Genomic DNA, 10,622 nt, shown 5'->3' with positions numbered 1-10,622 from the left:
TGAAGTTGGAATCACTGCCACGGACTTAGATTTGGCCCACTTGTACCTGCGGCCTCCATGAAAGCTTTAGAAGGGCAGAAAAAAATAAGGCTCGCTCCACCCAAGACACCTGAACACACTGTCACCTCAAGGGAAGGCACTGGGTTGCCTCCCACATCTTCATTCCCAACACCTGGCAAGGGCGGCCTGAAGAATCATCTTACCCTCTTGCATCCCCGTACCCCACCCCCGCCTGCCCAGCTCTGCACCGGGTGTGGGGGCGCTGGGCTTGGGCGCAGCCTCTGCCTCAGGCTGTCTCCTGCCCCAAGCCTCCTCTCAGAAAGGTTCTCTAAAAGGCACCATCTCCATGACTTCAGCTGGGTGGGCCTACAAACCCCCCAAGTGCCTGAACCTCCTCTCTATACACCCGAGGCACTCCATTCCCAGAAACACGCCGTGCGTCCGTCTCCCCGGACCTGCTGCGGGAGGTGCTGCGCCCATCGTCACCAGCGACAGGCTGAGCGGGTGCTGTCAATCGCACTTGCTGAGCATCTTCCAGGACCGTGCGAGCACACCACGTGATTCTTGAATGAAAACCCCTCCCTCCTGCACCTATTTCTCTTCTGGAAGTCATGCCACTTGCTTGCTGTGGCCTGACGTCACCCTCCATGAACAGCTAAGTCTTTGAAGTCCGCTCCCCACGCATGAAGCTCAGACAGAGGTGCTGGCCCGCAGCACACCCCAGCGAGGGGCTAGGGGCTGCCCTGGCCGCAGACAGACCACTGCAGGGCAGATGCGGAGCCACCGCCCAAAGCTCAGAGCTGGGGGCTGGAGAAGAAGCTGAGTCAGTATTAACCACCTCTGAGTCTTGCCCTCCCAAACTCCCAGTACCTTTCAGGGCATCAAAACACACCACATATGAACACCATTGCTCCAATACGTGAGCACCGGGTCCCACCCAAGGGACTCCCAGGGGTCTCCGCAGCCCTAAGCCATGCCACCCTTGGGGGAGGCCGCCCCAGCCCAGCACCCCCACTCAGAGGCCAGGAAGGAATGAGACACAGGGACACCCAGGTGGCTGTAGGGCCAAGGCTCCTTCAGGGGCAGCTCCTGGGTGCTGGCGGCTTGACTGCCACCCCCCAGCGCGGCCCTCCTGCACATCTGCGCCCAAACACCGAGCTGAACAAGCACCGTTGGGCCCTTGTGCTCCAACACGCCTCCCAAGCGCCCCACGGGGATGACTCACTGATGACCGGGGGCGCGTCAGGTTCAAAGAGGCACCGAGGGGAAAGCGTCCCTGAAAAAGTCTCCCTGACTACTGGGAAGGCCCAGGGCCGAGCATCGGAGACCCATCCCAGGGACCCGCAGCTGCCTGTCAGCATGTGCCATTGAGACACACAAACGGGGCCTGACCGAACAGGACGTGTTTGATGACTGAACGGACGTGGGGGCGGGGGCTGCGGGAGGCAAAGTCTGATACTCAAATGTCATCTCTGTCAGCACGATGAAAATAACAGCAAATACACTTAAATACATATAAAGTTTATTAAAAATAGGCTGTAAATGAAATACAGTAGAAATGGGAACTACAGCAGTTTTGATGATTCTCCATAGTAACGCAGTCACAAAAAGCGATTCCACACCCACTCCCGTCCAACCCACCATCCAGGATGGCCAGTCCCACCTGTTCAGGAGTCCGAGGACCTGTGCACAGGTACTCACATGCATGTGCATGTTCTTGTGTGTGTCTGTCTTCCCTGTATGTTAACAGAATAGGAGCTCATCTGCGTCACCTTCTTTAAAGAAAGTGTGGCTCGCACCCCCACGAGGCTGCCAGTGTTGGGCTGTCTGGGCAGGACCCACCTGGCCCTGGGAGCAAGCGTGCAAACCCTCCACGAGCAGAGGCGTGCTCACTCCCGCACTGCACTGAGGGACAGGGTGAAACCACACTTCCAAATAAGAGCCCTGGTACATGCCGAAAATATGTACACCGCATTTCAACGACTTATCATACAGCTCTTATTACAGTGATTTCGAAGGCTAGAGAGCCCCTCCCGCTTCTGCTTGGAAGCGTGTGCACCTCCCGAACACACGTCTCTTTCGGAGAGCAGTCTGGTACCGGAACAGGCTTCTAGGCCCCACGGCAGAGCTCGGCCAGACAGAAAACCTGCTCATGATCAGAGTGATTTACCGATTTAACATCACACAATAGAAAACAGAGTGAGGTCCGTCTCCCCATCATCAGCCATATATTCACAGCTGAGAAAATGACAGTGGTAACTAGTATTTCAACAAATGAAAATTAAATAATTCTATCAGAGTGTAAAAAACAGCTTGAACTGCCACACGAGTTACCCCACACTTAAGCTGCAGAGGCTGCACGTGCACCCCCACCCTGCGGCCAACAGCACACGGACTCGAGTCCCTCGTGCTCGAGCGCGAGGTTCCGGAGCCGCGGCTGCACGTGGTGCTGCCCGCGACCTTGAGCTCTGCTCGGGTGCTGTGCCCCGGCTCCCGTCCACACCGTGCAGCCGGCACAGCCTCTTTCACAGATCCCCTTGCGTGTCTGAAATAGTTAACTGCTACCTTCAAAACCACCCATAATTTACTATAACAATAATCTAGTGTTTACAGAAATAAAATTTCCTAAGCTTAAAGCCTCAACATTTTCTGTTGGAAAAATCTTTCCAATCAAACAGGTAGACCTGATCAGGAGGGCGTGTCCTGAGAAGGCACAAGAGGGACCAGGTCCCCGCTGCCCAGGATGGGGCGCAGGGCTGGGGGGTGGTGAGGCTGGGCCAGGCCTCCCCTGTCCCCTCACCCGGAAGGTCACCGACTCCCTCATCCCACGGTCCCTAGTTGCCACTCAGCAGTGCAAACGACAGTCTGGGCAGTTCAAGCTGTTCTCTGGGAGCTCCAATCAAGCGTGAGAGAAGGAACAGACACGGGACTGCTGTGTGCCCCGTGGGGAAGACAGGAGAGAAGAGATACCCCCTTCGTTCCGCCCCCCTCTGAAAAAGAAACTAACAGAGTCTCCATGTGAGTCAGTTGAGAAATTAGACAGTGTTTAGGTCGCATACGTGAAAATCTCCTGGAAAAGTAAAACAGTCTCTTGGAACTGGAACGTCTCTGAATCCCCGCCGACCTGGAGACAGACCCTCGGGGACTTGGAAAGAGGCCCCTCCTGCTTGCTCAGGCTCATGCCGGCAAGGCCGTGCTGAGAGGACAGACGTGGGGCAAACAGAAGGTGCCCTGCCCTCTCTCTCATTTTGTGTTCAGTTCGTTCTCCAGTTCTGTTAACTTACGAGAGGCTTTTACTTTATTAGACACGTCTTGACCTTGAGAAAAGAGACGCTGGCGCTCCTTGAACGTCAAATTCTCAGGGGCTCCCGAACTGGCAGGAACATCGGCCTCTTGGCTGCGGGAGAGGGAAAGGCAAACAGCGCTGGTCAAAACGGCCACAGCCAGTCCACAAACAGGGCCGTTTACATAGTGGGCAATTTGGTGACGTTTCAGGGAGACCGCGCCTCGTTCTTTATGAGTCACCCTAGCTAGGTGTGTCCAGGAGGCACTTGCCAACACACTTCCCCGAGTGACAAGTCAGAGGCGGACATTTGGCACTGCCAGGCTCAGTTCAGTGTTTTGAGAACTGTGAGGGCAACAGAGCTCCTGGCGAGGGCCACAGGGAGGACGTCCAGGGAGGACAGGGAGCCGGTTCTCCCTGGCGCCACCAGGGCACTGCCCGCAAACCCCCCTGGGGCAGACGTGCGGAACAGCATGTCCGAGGGCTCCTGCAGTCCTGACTGGAGAGCCTGCACCCACCCCCTGCTGGGGTCCACCCCCTGAGCAACACCGCACAAGGAGCGAGCTTGTGCACGCAGCTCCGGGCAATGGCAGACACCCACACCGGGACCGAGTCTGTGAAGTGCCAGCGTGGCCCCACCCACACGGGGGTGAGGAAGGGAAGGGGGTCCCGACGGAGGTGCTGTCCAGCGCCAGCACACTACCTTTTCGCTGGTTTCTCTCTCGGGTCCAGATAGGCCTCATGGGCACTGGTCAGTGTCCCAGAAGATCCCATGAAACAGTTTGGTCCTTTTCCACAAAAGAGAAAGGCAAAAGTTAAAATACTTGCATTATTTGCAAAACTTTCCTCCTGGGAAGGATGTAGCGCCGTAGAAGACAACATTTTTAATCACGAAGTAAGGAAAACCAAGGCTCCTCCATGTGAAACTCTTATCTCTTAGGAGCCCAAGTCACCCAACCACTGCCCACCAGGTGCTGAGCCAGCAGCCTCCTACCCCTGGAGGGAGGGGCGTGCACAGGCCTTAGGGAGACGGCTGGCAACTTCTCATCAGACAAAACTCACAGACACTGTAAATTCACAGGAAAGCTCCACAGAACTGACTCCAATGGGCAGACTTCCTACAAAATCACCAAGAGTTTATGTGGCCCACAGGTTAAGAAGTTATCACGTTGCTGAGATCCTTTTTCAGGGCAGCTACTGAATATTTTCAAAATAAATGGCAACAATTGTTAAACAAAATTCTTTAAACAAATGAGCTGCCCAGCCCCCCACACTGGTACTAGTGCTGCAGATACAGGATCAGGGACAGCCAAGGGGCGCTGAAGCAGTTTGGGGGGCGCCTCCCTTCAAAATGGGGCTGGGGCAAGGGGCCATCAGTCTGGGAGCACGGCCACCCACCATCTGCCCTCAGGCCACGGAGGGTCCAAAGACAGGACACTGATGCAGACAAAGGCTTTAATGCATCCAGACGAGCTATCATGGCTGTAAGGGTATAGTACTAAAACCACAGTGCATTAAAACCGTGCTAATGCATCCCTACCGATTTTAGCTGAGCAGGATGAAGGAACTTCCACACTGAGAAAGCTTTCTGCTCAGAGTAACCCAGGCTGGAGCGACTGGTGCTCCAGCCGCTCAGCACACCGACAGGGCAGTGGGTGGGGTTCAACAGGCACGGAATTCCGGCTCCTTGTCAACCCCGGGACCATCCCATTGGCCGAGCTGCTCCAACCTGACCCCGTGCGCCTACGTGCCTGATGTGTTGCAGACAGCTCGGCCCTGTGGGAGTGATTCCTCTGCGCGCTGCACCCTTCCTCACGGCTCACTGCAGGTCCCCCATCACCATGTACAGTGCGTCCCTCACAGCAAAGGCTCAAAAGATCAAACAGAAAGCCATCTCTAACTGAAGGTAATCCAGAGCAGGCCTTGCGCTGTATTACTTGCATAAAAGTGTTTCAAGTTTTTTATTCGTTTCGTTTTGAAAAATGCTGTATCTTTTGAGCTTTGCTTTCAGAATACTTGTTTCTTCCACTGGTAAAAATCATCTTTTGAAAATTTTCAGTTCATCAGAGTATCAAGTACTCTCCGACAGCTACACAGGAATCACAACTGCGTGTGGCAGACAGAGGTTTCTCACGGAGCCTCGGAAAAGGGCACCTTCAGCGCGGCAGCTGGCATGGGGGCAGGTGACACCCTGCCTGCGTGTGCAGTGCCCAGTGGAAGAAACCCGTCCAGGCCGCAAAACCAGGCTTTCCCAGAGCACTCACGACAGGACAGAGCTGAACACGGGTGCAACGAGGTGAGGGACGGGACAGAGGGATGCCAGCTGTACATCTCAGAGAAAGAAAGTCTTCAGGGAGCGGGGAGGAAGGACGGGACCTGCTGCTGCACGGGCTTCAGGTGTGAGACAAGACAGGGTTTGTGGTGGGACTGAAAGCCAAGGAGGGTAGGGTACAGTGCCTGCTACGAGTCTGTCACCAAGTCTCGTGTTTATCTGCTGTGGCATTTAAACAATTTCTCATGCTCAGCTTGCACTCTGCTGCGGGGACATGGATAGCACTTTGCTGCAAAAATTACTGCTATTCCATTAAAGTCTAAAGATATGCCATTCTGGGTATTTACAACAAATTCCCAGCAGATCACAGCTCTGTCTCGGGTGGCAAAGCCACTTGTGACATGAGGCCCCATCACGTGGCTGTGAGGCCCTGTGCCCTGCACGGTGGAGAGTAACACCATTCAATCGGAGCCTGTACCACCAGCACTCCAGTCTGGCGGAAAGCACTACATTAGTCTGAAACCTAAACCCTTATAATTCAGTTTATTTTCAACGTAACTCCCAGGGCTGTCTCAGAAACATCACAGACATGCGCCTGCAGCGGCACAGGCAGGGACTGCCATGCTGGGTCAGAACCCAATGCAGGCAGCGTGCCTGTGAAGCCTGGCTTGCTGTGCTGCGGTGCTCAGAGGCAGGAAGGTAACAGGGAGGAAGTAGGGCAAGGGAGGGAAGTCCACAGTGACCCAGTGTCAGGCTTGTGGCATGGGCAGCCTGGCACTCAGCTGTTCCCCCTGCCCAGCTTGGCAAGTGCTGTAGCCACAAGGGGTCCCTGCCGTACCACCATCACGTGGCACGTGAGCCAGGACAGAAAGTCCCACTTCAGTTAAATGCAGATCCTAACAGGTGTTGTGACGCTGTTAGTAAGCAGAAATGTAGGTCCAGACACCAGAATGTGGGAAAAGGCATGTGAACACAGGAGTTATCTGAAGAGGCAGAGGATGAAGGCCGAGACCAACAGTACTGAGGGGGAGGAGGAAGGGAGAAGGACCAACTGCGGTCAGCTCAGCTGGTGGGAGAGAGCGTCTCAAGAGTGCCAATCACGTGGAGAGCGTCAGCGAGACACTGCAATCAAGGGAGAGGGAGGTCGCCCCATGGAGCCCAGTGATCAAGCCTGACCCAGACTCTCCAGTGAGCGTGGCCGAGGGGACCGCGCCCTGTGGGCAGTGCAGGCAGATGCCAGGATCTGATCAGAAAGACAGAGGGCCGGCGGGCAGTGCTGCTGGTTACCTCTACCTCTGGAGGGGCCGAGATGGCACAAGCTGGCGGTTTTTGGAGGGGGCGGGGGCTGGCCTGCTTTGTGGGCAGTACTGTTGGCACTGGCCGAGGGTGGCTGGAATGAGTTGGAGAGAAAGATGCCATCGGAGGCCGGGCGTGGCTGGCAGGGAGGCCGCTGTGGCCTAAGGGCAGCAGGAGGATGGAGCCCGTGAGACGTCCTCGGGCCGGCGCACTCATTCTGACCTGCTGGGCCGCAGTCCTCCTCCTCCTCCTCATTGTACGCAACGTACTTGGCGGTGTATAGGGAGTCAGGGGAGAGGGCCTGGGCCTGGAGGGAGGAGGTGGTACGCTGTGGTGGTGGGGGCGGCACGTGGGCTGCGGGGGGCAGGACTGCAGGCTCATAGCCCCAAGGCAGTGGCGGGCGGCCCAGACCCGGCTCCGACTCCAGCTCCGGCTCCTCAGGCCCCAGCAGCCGGCGCTCGGCCTCCTCGTGCAGTCTGCGCCGCTCGGCCTCCAGGCGGCTGTAATACCCTTCCTCCTGTCGCCTCTACGGAGAGAAAAGGGCAAAGGTCAGGCAAAGTCAGGAAGGAGCGGCAGCCCACTCACGGGGCTCACAGGACAGCAAAGGGCGGACCTGCCTGCAGCCCTGTCACCACGCCGATAATGAGCATGGAGTCTGACGGCCACACCAGCCTGAGAGCGGCCTTCTCGCGCCTCACGAGCACATCCGTGTGTTCTGCACCATGTGGCACAGAGCTGCTCGGAGGCATGGAACGAACGGGCTCCCAGGTACTCCCTGGCTCCTGCAGGCAGTCTGTGCAGCACCGTTCCGCTCTGCGTCCCCACCGGCCTCCCAGCCCTCCCAGCCCCTCCCCTGCTCTCTGGGTCTCTGTCTCTCTCCTGTTTTTGTTACCATGTTAACTTACCTGTGACTTCTGAGTTTAAAAATAAAACAAAGCCCCAAACAGGCTCTAACTGGCTTCCTGCAGCTGGCATGTCCGGGGCAGACCTGCTTCCCCACTGCACCCCACTCCCCCAGGCTGCCCAAGGGCAGGCCCCCCACAAGAAGGGTGCGATTAAGTCGCCTGGTTTGTTCCCCGTCACTCAGAGGGAGATTAACAGGACACCGTCAACTGTGAAAACATCACTCGTTTTCCCAGAGCAACACGCTAGTGTGCTCTCCACAGTCCTGGGCCCACACGGCACATCTTCAACTCCCTGTCAGACAGAAAGCCAGAGCAGCAGCGAGAGTCCACAAGGTGTATTGTGACATGAACCGTACATTTTTTCTGACATACATCCGCAAAAACTCCAGTTGACAGCGTTAAAGTTATTTTAACATTAAAAAAAGGTTAACAGCACAACTTTGTTAAAGGTTGACAGAAGTTTTAGAACACAAGAAGAAAGTAAACAAGGGGATGAGAGTTCGAACAGCAAGTTATCGGCCGTAACAAGAACAGTGGGGCACTACCGAACGCAGCGCAGCGCACCGTACCTTCACTCGAACGGAGAACACTGATTCTAGGGACCTCGCTGGCGTCAGGATTCAAGGTTTTGGTCCCATGTCAAATTGTGCACCTGTGCTTTCTCCCTGCTGCCTCCACACACAGACACACGTGTGCATACACACTCACACACACAGAGTGAGTGAACACACAACGGCCAACACTTCACCTTCTGAGGGAGAAAACCCTAAGAGCAAATGCCAGCCCCAGTTGTGGCCTGGACCCAATTTTTCACTCTATACTCTTACTCTACGTTGAGACATCCTAAAGGGAAGACTTTTTTTCTTATTTTCCACACAAAATGTGCCTCTTGGGGTGTGGACTCAAAATGCAGTGTGCTCTGCGGCTGCCCTGGCCGCTGCCGTGGGTCTGGGTCTTAGCCAAGAACAGCGGCAGGGCCCTTCCGGGGAACCGGCACGCCCCCCTTGTGCTAAGAGCAGACCCGGCAACAGGGCCCAAGAGGCCTTGTTCCACCCAACAGCTCTCTGTAACAAAGCCAGCTCACCGATTTGGGACATTCTGTATAAAACAGCAGATTATTCAGCTTCTTTTTACACTGGCCACTCAACTACAAAAGCAGGTACTGAAAACAAAGTGCCTCTGCTGGGCTCACGGGTGCTGAGCATGTCAGACAAGCACATGGCCTGGGAGTGTCTCAGCACAGCACGCACTGGTCCCAGCGTGTGCCCCCCGCAGGGCTCTGGGGGCACGGAGGCGGGGGAGGGGGGGCGTGTGCTCTGGGACAGCTGAGTAGGCGGGGAGCCAGGGGAGCGAGCACTCCCTCAGAAGCCCAAGGACAGTCAGACCCCAAACGTCACACAAACTGAGACATTGAGGGGCCTGGATTCTGGAGAAACCGTCAGGGGTGACTTCCCCACACAGGGGAGATGCCAGGCTGAGCCACCCCGAAATCTCAAGACTCTCCGAGGAGAGTTCCAGGCTGTCTGACACAACAGATGGCAGGAGGACAGGCTGGGAGGAACGGGGACTGTCTGTGCAGTGTAGACACCGGCTGTGTGGTGCAGACACGGGCCACGTCCTCATGTCTGCCCTGCTGCCAGTCCAGCAGGCCGTGTCCTCTCTGCGGGCCTCACTCCTGGGTGGCTATGGAGCCACCACGAGGAGCTCCCTCCACGTCCTCTCTCCGGGTGGGTAGGGTGTTCTGTCAATACTGTCCCTGGACCCACACAGAAGGAATTTTTAACCAATCAGGTGCGGCCCTCGGGCTTCTGCCACCCCGGCAGGGAAGCGATAGCATGTGCAGGGCCTCGCTGCGCATGGGGCGGGAGGGGCAGCATCACATGGCGCCTGCCGCAGCACAGGCCAAACGGCCCGTCCTGTTAAAATTCCACTGAGAGGGTTGCTTGAATAAAAACCTGCACGTGGACACAAAGTAATGACTCAGAACGTCTACCAGGTTACACACTAAGTTAAAATTTCCCATTTCTTGTTTTGTATGAGCCATATGCTCTTTACCATCAACTGGAATAGAGTCATTTCAGGAAACAATCTATTAGAACAATCAGTGTTAACAGACTGTCTTTCTATGCCCCTGGTGCTTCCTACAGCCCCAACCCAAGGTGAACAGTAACGGAACCGCTGGCCGCTCCCCAGTAGTTGCCGGGCCGCGTCACGTCCAGGAAGGACAGAGCTGGTTCGGCAGCCCTGAGGCAGAGGCTCATGCCGGCCAGGCCCAAGAGTTCAGAAGTCAGAGAGAGACACGCAGAAGACAGGGGTCTGGAGACGGTTGAGAAGAGAGGTAGGTGGGCCAGCCAGGCTCCAGTTTATGGTCCAGGAACAGAAGCTGGGGAGCAGGCCCTGCTCTGCCCCGCACGCCTCGAGCCACATGCCAGCGCCAGCCCCGTTGCGCCCTACAGGACCCGAACCTTTGCTTCGGCGTCTCGCCTGCCTCGCTCTTCCTCCTGCCGCAGCCGCTGCTGCTCCTCCTGCCGGGCGCGCTCCTCAGCCTCGCGCTGCCGCATCTCCTCCAGCTGTTGCTGCCGCCGGCGCTCCTCGTCCTGTAACTGACAGCAGAGTGACCTTAACTTCCGCCCAACAGCCTGCCAGCTTGGGAGTAGCAGCACACAGAGACAGGCAGACGCAGGCACACAAAGCTCACACAGAACACAGGCTCCAAGCACGGCCGAGACGATGTGGCCAAGAGCTCTGCTGTGGCCGAGGAAGTCACCCCAAAGCACTGACCCAATCCCAGAATCACCTTCCGCGGATCGTGGTGCCCAGGAGAACTCATTTCACTCGCACACTCACGCGTCAAACAAGCACGATT

At 56.4% G+C, this 10,622-nt stretch overlaps 1 protein-coding gene across 18 annotated transcripts in view; it reads right to left on the bottom strand.

Moving 5' to 3' along the window:
* Positions 1-1,505: 1,505 nt before the first annotated feature.
* The window catches only part of AFDN (afadin, adherens junction formation factor), a 108,692-nt gene continuing 99,575 nt past the window's right edge, over positions 1,506-10,622 (bottom strand). For 9 of the 18 annotated variants that reach the window (XM_053914316.1, XM_053914318.1, XM_053914321.2 and 6 more), the window contains 4 exons: positions 10,222-10,359; positions 6,843-7,377; positions 3,987-4,071; positions 1,506-3,397 (listed from right to left, as the gene is read on the bottom strand). In XM_053914316.1, coding sequence (XP_053770291.1) covers positions 3,244-3,397; positions 3,987-4,071; positions 6,843-7,377; positions 10,222-10,359 — 912 coding nt within the window. In that variant the 3' untranslated portion in view covers positions 1,506-3,243. The remainder of the gene's footprint in view (positions 3,398-3,986; positions 4,072-6,842; positions 7,378-10,221; positions 10,360-10,622) is intronic. The other 9 variants (XM_053914326.1, XM_053914323.1, XM_053914324.1 and 6 more) reach the window with 4 other exon arrangements.

The sequence above is a fragment of the Desmodus rotundus genome, chromosome 11 (assembly GCF_022682495.2).
Source record: "Desmodus rotundus isolate HL8 chromosome 11, HLdesRot8A.1, whole genome shotgun sequence".
Lineage (NCBI taxonomy): Eukaryota > Metazoa > Chordata > Mammalia > Chiroptera > Phyllostomidae > Desmodus > Desmodus rotundus.
Note: the sequence above shows the minus strand (reverse complement) of the source record. Positions and strands in the feature narration are given on the sequence as shown.